The 21,184-nt window shown below is 39.0% G+C and overlaps 2 protein-coding genes across 3 annotated transcripts in view; one reads left to right on the top strand and one right to left on the bottom strand.

Annotated features, from left to right (window-relative positions):
* Positions 1–4,082: 4,082 nt before the first annotated feature.
* On the bottom strand, positions 4,083–13,506 carry poldip3 (polymerase (DNA-directed), delta interacting protein 3). 2 transcript variants are annotated; one of them, XM_081371916.1, is made up of 10 exons: positions 13,381–13,506; positions 10,884–10,993; positions 9,311–9,687; positions 8,894–8,953; positions 8,657–8,749; positions 7,966–8,151; positions 7,467–7,544; positions 7,217–7,346; positions 7,045–7,111; positions 4,083–4,411 (listed from the first exon to the last, which is right to left on the bottom strand). In XM_081371916.1, the coding sequence occupies exons 1-10, from the start codon at positions 13,503–13,505 to the stop codon at positions 4,180–4,182; spliced, it is 1,458 nt and encodes a 485-aa protein (XP_081228042.1). In that variant the 5' UTR covers position 13,506; the 3' UTR covers positions 4,083–4,179. The 2 variants fall into 2 exon arrangements, with proteins under 2 accessions (XP_081228042.1, XP_081228043.1); XM_081371917.1 differs by having other exon boundaries at positions 8,894–8,950.
* Positions 13,507–16,608: 3,102 nt separating this feature from the next.
* The window catches only part of fam234b (family with sequence similarity 234 member B), a 13,934-nt gene continuing 9,358 nt past the window's right edge, over positions 16,609–21,184 (top strand). Inside the window, exons 1-2 of the mRNA XM_081358163.1 lie at positions 16,609–16,719; positions 20,801–21,178. Of these exons, the coding sequence (XP_081214289.1) occupies positions 16,683–16,719; positions 20,801–21,178 (415 nt within the window). The 5' untranslated portion in view covers positions 16,609–16,682. The remainder of the gene's footprint in view (positions 16,720–20,800; positions 21,179–21,184) is intronic.

Below are 21,184 nucleotides of genomic sequence, written 5' to 3'. Positions count from 1 at the left end.
AGCTCAACGAGAGACTACAATATCGGCAGAGGTTGAGTACTCATTTTTGGAATCGATGGAAGAAGGAGTGTTTGATGGAACTTCGTTCTGCACACCATGTGTAAATAACACATTTAAACATTCTACATTTAAAATTGGAGATGTTTTATTGATTCACGATCATAAACAACTCAAGCATATGCGGAAGATGGGACGGATTGACAAGATCTTCATGGGAAGAGACGGTAAAATTAGATCATGTGCTGTCCGCTTGCCGTCTGGATTTGTGTTTAGGAGACCTACACGCATTGAGCATGACAGTCACTCATTTCGATCTTTTGTCACGCACTCCCGCCACACATTGTATTTCTCACGCAGAAAAAAAATATGTATAATATATTTAATATGCCGCAGCGCCCAAAACTTCTCTGGCCGCGCCGCTCTCGCTATGGAAACGGCAGGAATCAAGCGATTCTCCCCTCGAGTCGAGCCTGCCACTTATCAGCCAATCAAAAAAAGAAAGGGGCAATAGCCCACACAATAGCCAATCAGAAAATAGCACTATTGTATCTGGGTAAGATTTAATGCAACAACCAATGAAAAAAAGTCATGATCTCCTGTTTTAATATTACAACAAATTCACAACTTGTTTGACACAGTGACAACTTGACTGCTGTTAGATAATGTTTCCCAGATAATTAGTATCAGTTTTTCATGAGTGTCTGTAACTTAGCCAACAGTTTTACAGCCTGTTCACTGACAACCCCTGCAGAATTCACTTTATAAATCCCAGTCAGCGGAGGATTGTGCGCACATGCTTCTCCTCCCCGAAATAACCATATATGGAGCTTACAACGCCTAGTTTTACTATGCAGATCCTCATCTGCATATCATTTGCATATGATTATTCATCCACATGATAGCGTTTAACGGTACAAGACACATTACATTAATAAAAATAAAGTAGTTGCCTATCCTTGCCTTGTTTTTGAATACATAAATCAAATAGTGTAAAATACATTTCAGAGAAAGTTTTTCTCAATCTTTTCCACTTGCCGAATTGTATTTTTAATTGATATTTTTAATGGAAGCAGATCGGCCTTGGGCATTATTTGCACGAAACTCTTTTCTCAGACAATCTGGTATTATCATGATAAGCAATTATCTCCGTGGTTAAAACATTAAAACAGCACGCCACAGGAAAAGTGTTCAAACGCATCGCATCCACAACAAATATTTCTATTGACTGAATTTGAATATAAAAACGTTGTAACTTCTCAGTAATGATTTCATGTTTAAGTGCTTAACTCCATTAATTTGAATGGCATATTTAATCTAAATGTTTTATATCGGAAGTAATCATCATTATTTTATTTATTTAAACTGTTATTTGCGTCAGTTTCACTAAACGGCTCAACGCGCTCGCTGGCGCGGACATTTAAGAAGGGATGGATATTTGCTTCAAGTGATAGGCTTGGTGAGTGAAATTATATTTGTATTATCTTTCTGTATATGTTAAATTTTCTTTAGATTTTCTGTCTAAAAGTGACCAAAAAGACACTTAACTCCAGCTCACCATCGGTGTCGCCAATTCCCTTTGTCTCCAGAATGTGCGTACGCACGGCTCAAGTTTGCTTAAAGGTGCGCACATTCTCCCGTCAAGTTTGTTTTTTATAGATCACAACCTAAATGCACCTAAATGCACATACTTCATTCACTCATCAGCCCACTGAGGAGAATACTGACCAACTGTTCATCCATTTAACAGAGGAAAAAACAGACATGGTCCATTTCAAGTTTGCATTGCTAAGAGCTTTCCATCCAACATTTTCTTCTGCCATAATTTCAGTTTGTAGGTTCACAATATTAGCATTTTCTTATTTTTCTTCTTATCTTTTTGTATATAATGTTCATCAAACTGAAGAAGAGACTGGTCTCGTGGATCATCCACATTTATTTGGTACAGGTTTTATGGTAGATGCTCTTAAGAGAGAATTTCCTATCTCAAAATATCGCCAGGAATCTTCAAGTGAATGGCGGAGGATGCGTGAGGAACAGGATGAGGAATATAATCAGTCTTTCATTGCAGATCAAGTAAAAGTATGTAAGTGTAAATACATTTTTAAAACATGAATCAACAACTTTAAAAATGTCTATTAATTTGTCCATTTAAAAGTGATTTATTTATATACATTTTTATGTTTGATTAAATTGATTCTTCATGTTATTTTTAAGTGGCACTCCTGGTCCTCCATAATTGATTGATATTATGTATTAAAGGGGTCATATAATGCCATTTTTGTACAAGCTAATATGATTCTTTAGGGTCTAAATTAAAAGTTTGTAATATACTTTAATTAAAAATTCTCATTAGTATTGTAAGAAAACACTAATTTTACCTGGTCAAAAACAGCTCTGTTTTCAGCACGCCGTTTCAGTGCATGTGTCTTTAAATGATAATGAGCTTTGCTCACCCCGCCCCTCTGTTCTGTGCGTACACCGTATTAGACATTCTCTGACCGTATCTAACACAATAACCACGTGTTATTCGTTATAAACGTGGGATTATGAATTATATTGAGAACGTCGTACATAGAAAACATGCTGTAATGTACCCTGAGTGTAAACCTTAGACGCATTCATCGTGAAGCCTGCAGCAAGGTTTGCAAATTTCGCAAAGATTAATATAAATACTAATATAAAGGTTAATAAAACATTACACTCACATCTTCTGGAGGTTCAGCAGGAACACGTTGGTGCCGATCCGTTTTTTCTCTTTGTAAAGCTGTCTGGTGTGAAATGATTCACGCAAACAGGAAAGCACAGATGATCGTGGGGAATCCCCGTGAGGGAATCCCCGCGTCAATCCTTTGGGCATATCGCTTCAAAAACAAAACTCAGCCACTGCTTCTTCAACGGCTCGGATTTAGGAACATCCAAATGACTGCTGTGTTCCTTATTACATCTAAGAACAGAACACCACAATCGCTTAGACGCCATTCTACTCCAGCATATCCACAATGGCGGACTACTATGACGACGGCTGTCACAGCTCGCTCAGGGCGGGTCTTGTGTTGAAACACAGCTGTCAATCACAATAGCGGGAGGGGCGTACGATCTTATGACGTCACAATATCGAACGGCTTGATTTCAGAGAGGGTCAAACATATAAGGAGATTAAAACAAAACCACTGGATGGATTTTTAGCATGATAGGATGGTTGTGTACAGGCACTGCCAACAGACATTTCAGTGCAATCAACTTGTAAAAGTGCATGTACCATTATATGACCCCTTTAAGGATATCTTTCAACAACACACCTATTGTTCATTTTTGTTTATTTACTATTATCTAGTAGCCTAGTAAAGAGTGTAAGAGGTGATCGGTTCAGGAGACAGAGATCTGTCACGTCACATTTACAAGCGCCAAAACCGTATTTATTGTTGAATTTCGTGATAAAATGGACCGAATCTGAGAGCTGAGAGTGTGTTTCACATCAATAGTAACTGATCTGCTGTCTGTCGGTGTCCTCTTCTTCGTGATCTCAGTAATACTGCAAATCTCGATTCCTTACTGAACATCTGACTGTCTTTTACTTTAATCTAGTGTTTATCTCGTTCTCTTACAGTAATACTATAATTGTAGAATATTTTTTAAATGTGTCCTGTAAATTAGTCAAATGCACTATAACACTTTTTTTTTCTTTACACACAGACTACCAAATTTTGTTTGAGTCTCACCAGTGACCAGAACAGTGTAATATAATGTAAATCATCTGTTCTCTATGTGAATATATAGTAAAGTGTAATGTATTCCTGTGATCAAAGCTGAATGTTCAGCATCATTACTCCAGTCTTCAGTGTCACATGATCCTTCATGATGATTTGATGCTCATGAAACATTTATGATTAATATTTCTGTATAAACCATCATACATTTTATTTCTCAGAATTATTTGATGAACAAAGTTCAAAGAAACAGCATTTATTTTAAACAATCTTTTTTTAAACATTATAACCGTCACTTTATCTGAATAAAGTGTGTTTCCCAGTAACAGTTGAGCACAAGAACATGTGGTAATGAACACGGCAGAGAGACGGCAGTTATAAACCAAGATCTTTACTGGAGAAAGAAAGAGTTGACAGAGGTTAAAAGCGAACACAAACAGGGGTCATCTCTGAGAGGATGATGATGATGGGGTTATATCTTGATGCGGAAGGCGGTGGCGTGCGCTCCAGCCCCAGTCTCTGCTGCTCCTCCACTGGTGCCGCTGGGGCCACTGGTGCTGCTGGGGCCACTGGTGCTCTTGAACAGGGCCCTCAGGATGGTCTGCGGGTCCACCTCGGCCCCTGCGGGTCTGGAGCTCGAGCGAGACGATGACGACGAGTCCTTCTGGGCCGAGCCAACCGCACCGGGGGAGTCGCTCAACCTCCTGGAACATCACCATTATGATCATCATCATTATTATTATCATCATCATCATCATCATCATCACAGTCCACACATCCATCACATCATGCTTCACATATCCTAATTATGACGTATAAAGTCAAAATAATGACATCTAAATCTAAATTACCACACAAATTGAAATTATAACAAATTGAAATGAACACACTGAAATTATGACGTAGAAAGTGACAAATTTAAATAACGACGTAGAAATTGAAATTGTAAAGTAAATTGAAATTATGACATGAATTGAGATTATAATGTTGCAATTATGACAGAAATTGACATTTAATTTATGCCAAACTGAAATTGACAACTTGAAATTATGACGTTGAAATAATGGCATGTTGAAAATTGTCATAGAAATTGAAAAAGTATCAAGTTGAAATTATGATATAGTAAGTCTTAATTACGATAAAGTCAAAATGATGAGGTTTAAATGTCGAAATTGACATACCAAGTCAAAATTATGACTAATTGAAATTATGATATAAATTTAATTATGACGTTGAAATTATATTAAAAAAGATGACAAATCAAAAATGACAAATTAAAATGAAGACAAAATTGACAAATTGAAATTATGATGTTGAAATTATAACAAATTGAAATTAAAACACTGAAATTGACGTAGAAATTGAGTAATTGAAATTACGCCAAATTGTAATTGACATAAATTGAAATAATGACCTGTTGAAATGACGTAGAAATTGAAAATGTAAAAACAAATTGAAATTATGACATAAATTGAGATTATGATGTTGCAATTATGATGTAGAAATTGACATTTAGTTTATGCCAAACTAAAATTGACAACTTGAAATTATGACGTTGAAATAATGACATGTTGAAATTATGATGTAGAAATTGACTAATTGAAAATTGACAAGACATACTAAGTCGAAATTAACAAAAAGTTAAAATTAGGACAGTAAAAATTGACAAATTGAAAATATGACAAACTGAAATTAAGACAAAAGACAAAATTATGACGTTGAAATAACGGCATGTTGAAAATTGTCATAGAAATTGAAAAAGTATAAAGTCGAAATTATGATATAGTAAGTCTTAATTACGATAAAGTCAAAATGATGAGGTTTAAATGTCGAAATTGACATACCAAGTTAAAATTATGACTAATTGAAATTATGATATAAATTTAATTATGACGTTGAAATTATGTTAAAAAAGATGACAAATCAAAAATGACAAATTAAAATGAAGACAAAATTACGACATAAATTGAAATTATGATGTTGAAATTATAACAAATTGAAATGAACACACTGAAATTGACGTAGAAATTGAGTAATTGAAATTACGCCAAATTGTAATTGACAAATTGAAATAATGACCTGTTGAAATGACGTAGAAATTGAAAATGTAAAAACAAATTGAAATTATGGCATAAATTGAGATTATGATGTTGCAATTATGACGTAGAAATTGACATTTACTTTATGCCAAACTAAAATTGACAACTTGAAATTATGACGTTGAAATAATGACATGTTGAAATTATGATGTAGAAATTGACTAATTGAAAATTGACAAGACATACTAAGTTGAAATTAACAAAAAGTTAAAATTAGGACAGTAAAAATTGACAAATTGAAAATATGACAAACTGAAATTAAGACAAAAGACAAAATTATGACGTTGAAATAACGGCATGTTGAAATTGTCATAGAAATTGAAAAAGTATCAAGTTGAAATTATGATATAGTAAGTCTTAATTACGATAAAGTCAAAATGATGAGGTTTAAATGTCGAAATTGACATACCAAGTTAAAATTATGACTAATTGAAATTATGACGTTAAAATTGTTGAAAAAAGATGACAAATCAACAATGACAAATAGAAATTAAGACAAAATTATGGCATAAATTGAAATAATAATGTTGAAATTATAACAAATTGAAATGAACACACAGAAATTATGATGTAGAAATTGACTAGTTGAAATTACGCCAAATTGTAATTGACATAAATTGAAATAATGACGTAGAAATCGAAAATGTAAAATAACAAATTGAAATTATGACATAAATTGAGATAATGTTGCAATTATGATGGAGAAATTGACTTAATTTACGCCAAACTGAAATTGACAACTTGAAATGATGACATAAATTGAAATAATGACCGGTTGAAATAATGACGTAGAAATTGAAAAGTTAAAATTAGGACAGTAAAAATTGACAAATTGAAAATATGACAAAAGACAAAATTATGACGTTGAAATTATGACATGCTGAAGTTGTGATATGTTGAAATTATGACAAATTATCGCGCATGTCAATTTAAATTTAGGATTCGCACAGTTTCTCCGAGAACGGCCAGTTCGTACAGTGTGAACCCGGATCGATGTTCAAAGGGACCGGCAAAAATCACAAACTGAAATTATGATGTAAAAAGCTGAAATTATGATGTTGAAATTATGGAATAAGTAAAAATTATGACAAATTGAAATTAAGACATACAAAATAGTCTACATATAAAAGTCGAATTTGACAAAAGAAACAATAATTAGAACAAAATGTTGAAATGATGAAACTGAAGTTGATGTAGTGTGTGAGTAATGAGAGTGTGTGTGTGTGATGGGAACTCACAGGAGGATGGGCTGCTCTGACGTGATCACACTGCCCTGCATGTGCAGGTTACACTTCATCGGCTGGCCTGAACACACACACACACATCATCATCATCATCATCAGGGCATGTTCTGCACTTTCACTTACACAAAGCTCATGGTGTTGATTCTGATATAATAATAAGCCTTACCGTCCAGGCAGCGGTTGTTGTACTTCCTGTAGGCGCTGACCGCATCATCCTTACGCACGAACACCACCTCGGCCACGCCCACTTTCAGCAGCCGCGCACGCTTCAGCGCGCCACACACACAGAACAGCTCCTGCACACACACACACACACATTACTGCGACATCAGTACACAACACACACACACTCACCAGTGCATAACCTCATATTATTATTATATTACAGATCTGATCACGGATCTGAGTAAACTCACCACTATGTCCTCCTCCGTCACTCGAGGGTGAAGATTGTTGACCGTGATCTTGGTTCCCTCCAGTGGACTGAACACAGGCTGAGACACACACACACACACACACACACACACAGGTTAACCCCTTCATCAACAGCACACAGGTAACAGTGCTGCATCCACACAATACTGGGGTAATCCATTCATCTCAACATTACTCTTTACATTCAACAAATAATGACAATAACAAAAAAACTATTTTAAGTATAACATTAGATTTAACCCTTAATTGAAAGGAATTCACACACACCACTCTCAGCAGCTTGACTATCTATTCACATACAAGCACTGGAGTGTGTGTGTGTGAGAGAGAGAGAGAGAGAGAGAGAGAGAGAGAGAGAGAGAGAGAGAGAGAGAGAGAGAGAGAGAGAGAGAGAGAGTCAGTGGGTGTGTGAATGAGTATGAGTATGAGTGTGAATGAGTGTGGGTGTGTGAATGAGTGTGTGTGTGTGTGTGTGTGTACCTGTGGGGGTGTTTGTGTTTGTCTGCTGGCATCTCCACCCGGCTGTTGCGTGGCGGCGGTCGTCCTGGAGACAGGCTGCAGGGTCTGTGTGGGGGGGCGGGCCGTCGCCGTGGAGACGGAAGGGGGCGTGTACGAGTCGTTCTTCACCACCTTAGTGAAGGGAGTCGAGAGAGAGACAGGCAACGGCTGCAGAGAGAGAGAGTTAGATATATGAGAGAGAGACAGGCGACGGCTGCAGAGAGAGAGAGTTAGATATACACTAGAACACTAGAGTCTGGCGGGTTAGATATATGAGAGAGAGAGACAGGCAACGGCTGCAGAGAGAGAGAGTTGGATATATGAGAGAGAGACAGGCAACGGCTGCAGAGAGAGAGAGTTAGATATATGAGAGAGAGAGACAGGCGACGGCTGCAGAGAGAGAGAGTTGGATATATGAGAGAGAGACAGGCAACGGCTGCAGAGAGAGAGAGAGTTAGATATATGAGAGAGAGACAGGCGACGGCTGCAGAGAGAGAGAGACAGGCGACGGCTGCAGAGAGAGAGAGTTAGATATATGAGAGAGAGACAGGCGACGGCTGCAGAGAGAGAGAGTTAGATATATGAGAGAGAGACAGCCAACGGCTGCAGAGAGAGAGAGACAGGCAATAAGATAGTGTGTGTGTGTGTGTGTGTGTGTGTGGGTGAGTCTCACTCGTGTCTGCAGGTTGTTGGCTGTGGTGAACTTCATCTGTTTGTTGGGCATCACTCCTCCACCATCCTCATCTTCATCAGCAGCAGACACACCCTACAGAGAGAGAACCGAGAGTGTGTTCAGCGTGTCGTTCACCATAACAGTGATGCGTGAGTCATGTGACACACCCTTACAGTGAGAGACCAGAGAGTGAGTGTGTTCATCATAACAGTGATGCGTGAGTCATGTGACACTGACCGGAGCCGCTCGGCTGGGAACGTTGATGCGGATCCCGCTGGTCATTCCCACAGGCCTCTGCTGCACACACACACACACACACACACGAACAACATCAGTTACTTGTCAATCACGGGTCAGAGTGCTCTGATTGGCCAGCTACAGTAACAGCTGACAGGAAGTGACAGATCAGCTCTCCTTAACTAAAATTACTGAAAATCATTTCTACACATCAAGTTGAACTGAATCAGCTTTTATTTCCGTTAACATTTTATTTCAAGTAACAATAAAGCTTTTGTTATGGTTTTATTCAACCCTTGTGCACTGTTCGGGTCTTTTTGTTATAAATTTTATATATATATATATATATATATATATACATACACACATTTTGTTACAAAATACCATTGATGTTAATCTTGCCTGTCATTGGCTCACCTGGATGGTTTTGGTGATCTTCAGAGCTGCTGCAAGCTGATTGGACGTCGGCGGGACGCTCCTCTTTAAGCTCAGCCTATCGCGTGCGTCGACGACTCTGGTGATCCCGCCCCCGGGCTGCAAGGCCACGCCCCCTCTGGGTCCGGTGTTGTGGATATGTATGTGTGGGACGACGGGTTTGACGGGTGACGGCGGGACCGAGGCGATCGCGGGCGTCAGCTGGTGTTTGCGCGAGTTGATGGTCTGCCGCGCGTCCTGTACCGCTGCGCCCGCGCTGCCCCCTCTGGCCCGGATGCGGAACCGCGCGTCTTTCTGCGCTAGCTTCTCCCGCGCGTCCTTCTGCGCTAGCTTCTCCCGCGCGTCCTTCACCTGAAACGCTGGACGACAGACAGAACACTAGAGTCTGCAGCACTGTAAACCCGAATGAGTTGGCAAAACTCAAAAAATATAAGACAATCAGTTGCATTAAAATGTTTAAGTATAGAAATTCAAAGATTTTTATTTTGTACTCATACATTTTACTTGTTCTTAACTTCAAATGTTTGAGTACACTAATTCAGACATTTAAAGGCGCAGTGTGTAATTTCAGCAGCATCTAGTGGTGAGGTTGTGAATTGCACCCAACAGAAGTTACGGTGGCTGACAGGAAGTGATGTCGTCTGAGTCAGCAGAGAGTAGCCAGGTAAGAAATGACATTTCTTTACAAAGATAAATTAAGAAATTAGATTTACTTAATTATTCAGTAAAACGATGTTATTGTGAATATTATTGATACTTGTGGTAAAACGCGTTTGTCTGTTCAGGGCCACCGTAGAAACATGTCGATGTAAGCGGACCCGCGGTGTGTGTAGAGAGAAATGGCTCATTCTAAGCTAATAAACACATAACGCTTCATTAAGTAAGGTCTTTATACACCACTGAAAACATAGTTATGCAAGCTATATGATATTGCATCTATCAACAGATCCTCCTGAATATTACACACTGCACCTTTAGCTTAACCTCAATGAGAGAATTTGTATTAGTTTAAACTTAGCTAGTTCAATAAACGTTAACTTGCTAATTTGATAACATGTTAACGGTAGCAAAGCACTTGCTGTATGAGTGCAGCAATATAAAGCTTTTAACATATAGCCTATTTTATATTAGCTCATGCACCACTTCCTAAAACCAACATCAACAAATTCTTCTAAATTAGCATTAAAAAAACATGAATCACAACTATATCTCCCACTTAACATTAATCTTGCACAAAAACATCAACATTATATTACACTTAATTTTAGCATTTACTCTCCCTTTCGAGTGCCATGGGCAAAGCATGCTGGGAAATAGACATCCCAGCCCAGTTTCAGTTAGACTTAAGTTTGTCTAAAATAAAAGAAATAATATCATAAAACTCAAAACCATACAACAGTTCAGTTTACTTAAAATACATCAGTTCTGTGAACTTGAAAGAAAAAAAGTGCTTAATTATAATTAGTTTAAGTTGGTCCTACTCAAACCGATCAGTTATTAGAGGTTCACAGTGAGGGAATAACAGCTTGATGGATGTCGACCTAAGGGCGTTTACCTCCTGTGGCTCCGCCCACTCCCAGCCGCTGTTTGACATCACTACTGCCGATCTTCTGCCGCGCATCGAAGGTCCTGCCCACCGACCCCGCCCCTCTGCCATATACGGGCCTGTGGGCGGGACAGACACACACTCGCTCATGAATATTCATCAAGACATATAAAAATATGTGTTTGTTGGAGGAGTATAACAGTTACAAGGACATTTTACTTGGGAAATTTAGCGGAGAATGTAGTAACAAGAGGAAATGTTTAAATTATGAGCCATTTTCCCTTTTCTTTTGGCAGTGTGTAATGTAACTGATTTGTTATTGCTGGTTGCCAAGGTAACAGAGCCTTAGACCTCAGTTAGCCTGGGGGAAAGGCGTCTAATTTTGGTCTAAATTAAGTCCGTATTTATGTTTGTGAAACTTGCATTAGGCTAGTCTATGAGCACATTATAGACTTGTCTAGCACTATAGACCGGTCTAAGATAGCTGTGTGAAACCGGCCCCAGGTAAGCAAAGAAAGCAAATGGTATGTGAAAAAGTAAAGCGTTGCTTTTATATTATTTGTAACAGAAAAGGCAAACAATCAGGTCAGAAATACTCACTCATTTCCCGTCAACATTCAGCAAATGCACATCTACATCATTTAAATAAATCTCTGAATATTCTAATAAACATTTAATATCACAAAGCTTGCAGGTTTAATGGAGTCCAGCTGTGATATCTTGTGAAGAGTGTGTTTATGCGGTTTTCTAACCTGAAGAACGCGTTAGGCGTGATCCTAATACAGCAGAGCACCTGAAAGACCGACACCCTGCCGGATCTATACAAATGATTTCGAGAGGCTGGCAACTCTTCTCATTTTAACATCTCTGAAGCATTCCCCAAGATGGCCCTAGATATGAGTGTGTGTTGTCTCGTTTATTCACCGTAATTCTTAAAGTTAATATAATCTGAGGAATCTTAGACAAGTCAATATTTTAACTGTGGTCAAACGTAAATTAACTTGCGCTTATTTAACTTTATTCAAAAAAATTATGATTTAATTCTGCAATTTGCCTTCATTAGCGATTATCATCCATTTGATCACACAGATACTAATTAAACTAAACTGAGCTAGACAATGACATCTCTGAATTCAAGAATGAAATGCCTTTAACTGAAAAGTGAATGTTTAATCTTATTATTATACATTACTGACACTCTATTCTCCAATGTGATCCTGTTAAGAGCTTTGACACAATCTGTATTGTTAAAAGTTGTTCAAATATTGTCTGCAATGTTTTCGCGTGTGATGCACGCACGTTTGCGTTTAAATCTGTTCATCAAATAACGTTAATGTATTAACCAGCATTTAAGTGCACTACCTCAGAACATTTTTGTTCATGTAAAATATTCCTCATTGTCATGTTCTAGACTGGTTATTTTTAACTTTAAATAAATAAAAAAAATACCCCCTTTTTTCTCCGTGGTATCAAAAATGGTATCGAATATCGATATTTTTCAAGGTATCGTAAAGAAGATATAAATTCTAGTATCGTGACAACACTAGTGTGCTGTTTGTAATCTTAGCGTTACCTTGTCTTTATTTGAAAGCATATGATTACCATTGCGCACAAAATCACCAGATTACCGAGTGCCGTTACAGTGTTTACTTCCGTTTTATTCACATATTTTTAAACAATTACTTTATTTGTGAAGAAAAAAAACTGTAATAGGATTGCAGATTCAAGAAGTTGCCATCTGATTTGTTTTCTAATTTATTTATAATTGCATTAACTATTGATTCAAATAAATATAAAGTGTATATATGTAATATATCTATCTCTGCTTTATATCGGCCACCCTACTCTCTAAGATATCGGCATCGGCCATCAAATAAACAGTATCGGTCGACCACTAGTTTGTTCATTTTATATCATTTAGAATCATTATATCGGTTAGAATCAAAATTAGCTTTATTATCCAGTGTTAGTTCACATCATTCAGTTCAGTTTCATTCTGACTGATACAGAAATGCCGTTTGTTTATGTACACACACTCAAACATATATGCTTTATGTTACACACGATACGGGTTATAATTACTTTGAGTCGAGAGTGTGTGATTGTAACGTTACGCACTTCTGTCGATCGACGGATATCGGCCGATACATCGATCAACGGCTGAACGAAGCGTGTTTCTGTAACACAGCCGTGTACACACCCGCGTTCAGCGATATACAGTAACGCTTGCAGTGTGAGATAATGTTAATATAAACGAGAAGTTACATTAGAGGAATGTACGGGGTTTGTTTGTACAAACAGCCACATAAACGCGATGGACGCCATGAGCCACGCACGACAGCCAATCACAACACGACAGCGGCCATCTTAGCCAATCAGCGGCAGGGGAAGGCGGGACATCTCGCGCGCTAAGAGCCTTACACGACTGCGTTTATAAAAGCAGAATAACGCTAAAACACCGCAGCGGTTTATAGTATCGCTGTTTAAAGCGTCGGGAAAGGTTTACCTCTTACTGACTCCCCGAGGGTTAAAACTGCGGCGACGAATCACTTCATCCAGAGAGAGATCCGCCATATCTACCGTTGCTGGATTCCGTTTAGACACCAGTGCGCGCGTGCGCGTGACGCACATATGGGCGGGACGAAACAATGCGTGACGGCCAGCAGAGAGGGTCAAAACACACGCACGAAACGCGAACACGCAAGACGGTTAAATCACTGCGCATTGTTAGTAATGGTTTACATCCACAATTATAAGCCTTTGCGTTATTCAAGATAAAGAATTACAAATAGAAACAATTACAAAGCTAATTTGTACTGTTTTCTAATTACTTATGCTATGGAGTAAAATGATGTCGATGTATTTCTATTGTGTGTATTTGATTAAAAATAAAATAATAATAAAAAAACAGTAATATTGTGAAATATTATTCCAGTGTAAATAACTGTTTTCTGTGTGAATATACAGTAAAGTGTATTTTATTCCTGTGATTAAAGCTGAATTTCCAGCATCATTTCTCCAGTCTTCAGTGTCACATGATCCTTCAGACTCTAATATGAGGATTTGATGATCAAGAAACATTTATGATTATTATCAGTGTTGAAAACAGTTATTTACACTTTTATTTCAGAGTTCTTTGATGAATAGAAAGTTCATAAGAACAGCATTTATCTGAAATCTAAAGCTTTTGTAAAATTAAACACTGGTCAGTAAGAATTTATATTTTATTTTTGGGGGGAAAGAAATAAAATAAATCAATACTTTTATTCATCAAGTATGAGTTAAACTGATCAAAAGTTACAGTAAAGACATTTATAATGTTAGAAAATATTACATTTCAGAAGAATGCTGTTCTTATGAACTTTCTATTTTAAACTTTATAGGTTTCTGTTTGTTAAATATACAGCGATGAAATAGCCCATGGAACGCAAATTAATAATGTATGTCTCGTTTCCAAATATTACATGTTAATGTAGTAAAAGATCACGAGAAAACACTTTTACACACAACAAGAAGTCTGAACATGCGAAACCAACCCCCACAGCCAATCAGAACAGCGAAGCGCCGTGACGTCACCCACTATCCCACAATGCACTGTCTGAAGACCACATTCACATCATAAAGTGAGCTTTTTTACCATCAAATGCTAATAATTGAGTGGTATATGATAACAATGTTCAAGTGAAGTGTACTAAGGATCATCTACTGACTGAGTGAAACTCTGAACTCTCCTCACCGTCACTGTGCACAGCGGCGCGCGTGACCGGTACTGAGAGCGCGCTTTCACGGGTTATGCCTTAAACTGATGAGTAAGGAAAATAACGACGCGGGGTGACGCCCGTGTCCTCGCTCATTCTCGCGAGAGAAATTTTTGAACGGGTACAGGTCCGTTCGCTGAGGTGACTCACCTACTTCGTGAGATGCCTCGCGGAACCAGGATCTGCCCCGACACACCCAATCAAATGTGAATAATGATAAAATTGTAATTCTTTGATCTATTACAGAGTCAGGATCTCTCCGTAGTGATCGATTTTGATTTTAACCATAAGTTTAAAGCTGCGATTCCTCAGGGAGCCACTAGAGAGCGCTAGAGGTCCGTGGAGAGAGAAACTCGAGAGAAACAAAAAGTAAATTAATAACGTGTTAAAAAAAATAAAAAATAAATAAGTACATTAGGTTAAAATACAGTTTTGTTTAAATACAAAAAAACCCATTGATTAAAATAAGTTTATGATTAAAATAATTAAATAACATTTGATTAAAATAAATAGTAAATAATTAAATACTAAAGTAAATAATATTTTACTAGATTTAAATAAATACAGAAAACTTGATTTAGGTAAATACAAATAAAGAAAAGCAGTGTAAAAATATAAAAAAAATAATCTGTGGTTTCATCATATGAATATGCAAATGACCAGAAGCGCGGTTTACCTTTAACGAAAGTGTGAAGCCTGATTTATTTAGCCGGTTCATGAAGAATTATGAAAGTAAAAATGTTTAATAGTTTGTTTTAACCTTATAACCTTATAAGGATGCTATTTTAATTTATTTATAGACGTTACATTATAAATAAACACAATTTGTGTAAAATAAATAATATCAACCAAACGGCAAATGTCACAACCTGGGAGTTTAGCTGGCAATAACTATGATAACTATAACAATAAAAGTAATGCTGACTGTAATGATAACAATAACTGTAACAAAAACTATAACTGTACCAATAACTATATTGATAACTGTAAAGATAACAATAATTGTAAGGATCATCTCCTGACTGAGTGACACACTGACCTCTCCTCACCGTCACTGTGCACAGCGGCGCGCGTGACCCGTACTGAGAGCGCGCACACTGACGAGTCATGCCTTAAACTGATGAGTAAGGAAAATAACGACGCGGGGTGACGCCCGTGTCCTCGCTCATTCTCGCGAGAGGAATTTTTGAACGGGTACAGGTCCGTCTGCTGAGGTGACTCGCCTACTTCGTGAGATGCCTCGCGGAACCAGGATCTGCCCCGACACACCCAAATACTGTTAATAAAGAGAAAGTTTATAATCGATTATGAGGTACTTGTGATCATGAGTTTTAAAGCTACGATTCCTCAGACAGCCACAAGAGAGCGCTAGAGGTCCCTGGAACACTCGAGAGAGAAACAATTAGGCCAAAACTAAATTAAGTGATTAATATATATATATATATATATATATATATATAAAAATACATTAGATTAAAATACAGTTTTATTTAAATACAAAATAAAACAAATTAATGATTAAAAAAATGTAAAATAACATTTGATTAAAGTAAATTAAATAATTAAATAAAAAGGTAAATAAGATGTTTTATTATATTTAAATAAATACATAAAACTTGATTTAGATAAATAAAAATAAGAAAAGCATTGTAAAAATATAAATAAAAAAATCTGTGGTTTCATCATGCTAAGCAAATGAACAGAAGCACGAAAGTGTGAATCCCGATTTAATGAAGAATTATTAAAGTAAACATTTTAATAGTTTGTTTTAGAGAGCAAATTCATTCTACAATAACCTTATAAGGATACTATTCTAATTTATTTTAAATATACACGTCATATAATAAACGCAAATTGTGTAATATATATCTCAGCCCAACGGCAAATGTCACAACCTGGGAATATTATATTCACTTGGCAAAAAAGTTTGGTTGGTTGCTATTCTGTTTGATGTTTCCGGTATCGGAGAAGACTCCATTTCCCGTGATGCATCTCTTCAGCGCGGCACTGCAGCGGCACAAGCGTCGCGTCGCTGATAACATCTCGCGCAATGGCTGCAGCTCTGTCTCGAGCGCTGAAATTACCGGGTAAGTCGAATATTAATCTTCAATAAGCGGTCTAATGAATGACAGTAATAACCCGCCGTTCAGATGCAGGGCGCGCGCTCGCGCTGCGTGTGTGTTTTGTTCGGTGACGTCAGTGATGTGATTATCACACGCATCTTCACTCCGTTATTCTGTATTCAGATGCGACATGCAGCTATGAGCGTTATCAGGCGTTTACACAGATCAACCTGCGCCGAGAACGACGTCAAAACCAGCGCGATTATATCATATTAAATTATTAAATCCGCGGCAGATCGGCACACAGAAAAGACTAACACCGACCACCGTACATGTGTACAGTACCATGGCGAATGCCTACGTCACGCGACCACGGTGTTTTTTTTTTTTTTTGTGTGAAGAAACGTCGTTTGCTATTTTCTCAAACAAGAGAATCTGTGAATTTTCTTCAAAAATGTTTTAATTTTAATTACACTCTAAAAAACCTAACAACCAAGGGCTGGGTAAATAGGACAGAACACATGTTGGGTAAATTTTACCTAGCAAATTGGGTTGTTTATTTAACCCAGCATAATGCCTTGATTTAACCCAGTATAGTTGATTAATTTTTACTATAATACTAGCTTTTTTTTTTCTTTTTTTTTCTTTATACATGAAAGAATGTCAACTTCAGACTGCAGAAATATGCTGTGACTCCATAACCTGTCCATAAACAATCAGTGAACAGTTCTGACAGCATATGTTAACATCATACGGATTTATATTCTGTGTCTTTTTGAATAAAATCATAAAATGTCATGCAAGTCATCACACGAAAAGACAGATGCGACACTCGTGACTCACATCGCACCCCTGTTTGTTGCTTTGCATAAAATAAACAATACACAGAACAATAACGTATTTATAGATAAATTAGTGTACACAAACATGTATTTTACCGAAAAAACTCACCAATTTGACGGAGCTGCACTGCACTCTCCTGAAGAGAAAAGCCTGCGATAAATAACTCAATTCCTGGGTTGTTACGCCTGATCCAGGATCTGGGTAACACAAAAACTACTTAAACACTGGGTTGTTACGTCTGACCCAGGATCTGGGTAACACAAAAACTACACAAACACTGGGTTGTTACGTCTGATCCAGGATCTGGGTAACACAAAAACTACACAAACACTGGGTTGTTACACCTGATCCAGGATCTGTAACACAAAAACTACTCAAACACTGGGTTGTTACGTCTGACCCAGGATCTGGGTAACACCAAAACTACACAAACACTGGGTTGTTACGTCTGACCCAGGATCTGGGTAACACCAAAACTACTCAAACACTGGGTTGTTACGTCTGACCCAGGATCTGGGTAACACAAAAACTACACAAACACTGGGTTGTTACACCTGATCCAGGATCTGTAACACAAAAACTACCCAAACACTGGGTTGTTACGTCTGACCCAGGATCTGGGTAACACCAAAACTACCCAAACACTGGGTTGTTACATCTGACCCAGGATCTGGGTAACACCAAAACTACACAAACACTGGGTTGTTACGCCTGATCCAGGATCTGGGTAACACAAAAACTACACAAACACTGGGTTGTTACACCTGATCCAGGATCTGTAACACAAAAACTACTCAAACACTGGGTTGTTACGTCTGACCCAGGATCTGGGTAACACCAAAACTACCCAAACACTGGGTTGTTACATCTGACCCAGGATCTGGGTAACACCAAAACTACACAAACACTGGGTTGTTACGCCTGATCCAGGATCTGGGTAACACAAAAACTACTCAAACACTGGGTTGTTACGTCTGACCCAGGATCTGTAACACAAAAACTACTCAAACACTGGGTTGTTACGTCTGACCCAGGATCTGTAACACAAAAACTACCCTAACACTGGGTTGTTACGCCTGACCCAGGATCTGTAACACAAAAACTACTCAAACACTGGGTTGTTACGTCTGACCCAGGATCTGGGTAACACCAAAACTACTCAAACACTGGGTTGTTACGCCTGACCCAGGATCTGGGTAACACAAAAACTACCCAAACACTGGGTTGTTACGTCTGACCCAGGATCTGTAACACAAAAACTACTCAAACACTGGGTTGTTACGCCTGACCCAGGATCTGTAACACAAAAACTACTCAAACACTGGGTTGTTACGCCTGACCCAGGATCTGTAACACCAAAACTACTCAAACACTGGGTTGTTATGCCTGACCCAGGATCTGGGTAACACCAAAACTACTCAAACACTGGGTTGTTACGTCTGACCCAGGATCTGTAACACAAAAACTACCCAAACACTGGGTTGTTACGTCTGACCCAGGATCTGGGTAACACCAAAACTACTCAAACACTGGGTTGTTACGTCTGACCCAGGATCTGTAACACAAAAACTACTCAAACACTGGGTTGTTACGTCTGACCCAGGATCTGTAACACAAAAACTACTCAAACACTGGGTTGTTACGTCTGACCCAGGATCTGGGTAACACCAAAACTACTCAAACACTGGGTTGTTACGTCTGACCCAGGATCTGGGTAACACAAAAACTACACAAACACTGGGTTGTTACGTCTGACCCAGGATCTGTAACACAAAAACTACTCAAACACTGGGTTGTTACGTCTGACCCAGGATCTGGGTAACACCAAAACTACTCAAACACTGGGTTGTTACGTCTGACCCAGGATCTGGGTAACACCAAAACTACTCAAACACTGGGTTGTTACGTCTGACCCAGGATCTGGGTAACACAAAAACTACACAAACACTGGGTTGTTACGTCTGACCCAGGATCTGTAACACAAAAACTACTCAAACACTGGGTTGTTACGTCTGACCCAGGATCTGGGTAACACAAAAACTACCCAAACACTGGGTTGTTACGTCTGACACAGGATCTGGGTTACACAAAAACTACACAAACACTGGGTTGTTACGTCTGACCCAGGATCTGGGTAACACCAAAACTACTCAAACACTGGGTTGTTACGTCTGACCCAGGATCTGGGTAACACCAAAACTACTCAAACACTGGGTTGTTACGTCTGACCCAGGATCTGGGTAACACCAAAACTACTCAAACAATGGGTTGTTACGTCTGACCCAGGATCTGTAACACAAAAACTACTCAAACACTGGGTTGTTACGTCTGACCCAGGATCTGGGTAACACCAAAACTACTCAAACACTGGGTTGTTACGTCTGACCCAGGATCTGGGTAACACAAAAACTACACAAACACTGGGTTGTTACGTCTGACCCAGGATCTGTAACACAAAAACTACTCAAACACTGGGTTGTTACGTCTGACCCAGGATCTGGGTAACACAAAAACTACCCAAACACTGGGTTGTTACGTCTGACCCAGGATCTGGGTAACACCAAAACTACTCAAACACTGGGTTGTTACGTCTGACCCAGGATCTGGGTAACACCAAAACTACTCAAACACTGGGTTGTTACGTCTGACCCAGGATCTGGGTAACACCAAAACTACTCAAACAATGGGTTGTTACGTCTGACCCAGGATCTGTAACACAAAAACTACTCAAACACTGGGTTGTTACGTCTGACCCAGGATCTGGGTAACACCAAAACTACTCAAACACTGGGTTGTTACGTCTGACCCAGGATCTGGGTAACACAAAAACTACACAAACACTGGGTTGTTACGTCTGACCCAGGATCTGTAACACAAAAACTACTCAAACACTGGGTTGTTACGTCTGACCCAGGATCTGGGTAACACAAAAACTACCCAAACACTGGGTTGTTACGTCTGACACAGGATCTGGGTTACACAAAAACTACCCAAACACTGGGTTGTTACGTCTGACCCAGGATCTGGGTAACACCAAAACTACTCAAACACTGGATTGTTACGTCTGACCCAGGATCTGGGTAACACCAAAACTACTCAAACACTGGGTTGTTACGTCTGACCCAGGATCTGGGTAACACCAAAACTACTCAAACACTGAAAAAGAACCCCAAAAAGGACTAAAAAGGCTCAACCCAAGGATTTGGGTAGAGAAAATAACCCAATATTAAGTGTTAAACTGGTTAAATCCCTGGTCATGCAGGTAAGAAGGGCTCGGACCTGGGCGAGTACGACCCGCTGACGCAGGCGGACAGCGAAGATGAGACGGAGGACGACGATCTGGTCCTGAACTATCCTCGTAACGGCCTGAGCCCGGCAGCGGCTGACCTGCGGGACGAGGAGGAGGAGTTTGAGGAGGAGGGGGAGTGGCCGCAGAGAGAGGGGGTGGGGCCTGATGTGGAGGTGGGCGGAGCCTGTGAGAGGAAGGAGGGGTGTATGACCAAGGCGATTTGGACCGCATCGTTCCTGCTGCCGCTGGGCTGTACGGCGCTGGTGGTGCTAATGTGTGCGTTTCTCCTGCCCTGCCCAGAGGGGGCGCCACACCTCACGCACTGGCAGCGAGCGCTCGGAGACGCCAGCGGTGAGT

The sequence above is a fragment of the Scardinius erythrophthalmus genome (genome assembly GCF_964197995.2).
Source record: "Scardinius erythrophthalmus genome assembly, chromosome: 1".
NCBI classification, from domain to species: domain Eukaryota; kingdom Metazoa; phylum Chordata; class Actinopteri; order Cypriniformes; family Leuciscidae; genus Scardinius; species Scardinius erythrophthalmus.
The sequence above is the reverse complement of the archived record's forward strand: the minus strand, read 5'-3'. Positions and strand labels throughout refer to the sequence as shown.

Excerpts from the sequence above, each read along its gene's own strand:
- poldip3 (XM_081371916.1), bottom strand. The coding sequence starts at position 13,505 with ATGTGCGTCACGCGCACGCGCGCACTGGTGTCTAAACGGAATCCAGCA. Across the intron at positions 8,750-8,893 it reads TTCCCAGCCGAGCGGCTCCG|GGTGTGTCTGCTGCTGATGA; the intron begins GTCAGTGTCACA and ends CTCTCTCTGTAG. Across the intron at positions 8,152-8,656 it reads CCAACAACCTGCAGACACGA|CCGTTGCCTGTCTCTCTCTC; the intron begins GTGAGACTCACC and ends CTCTCTCTGCAG.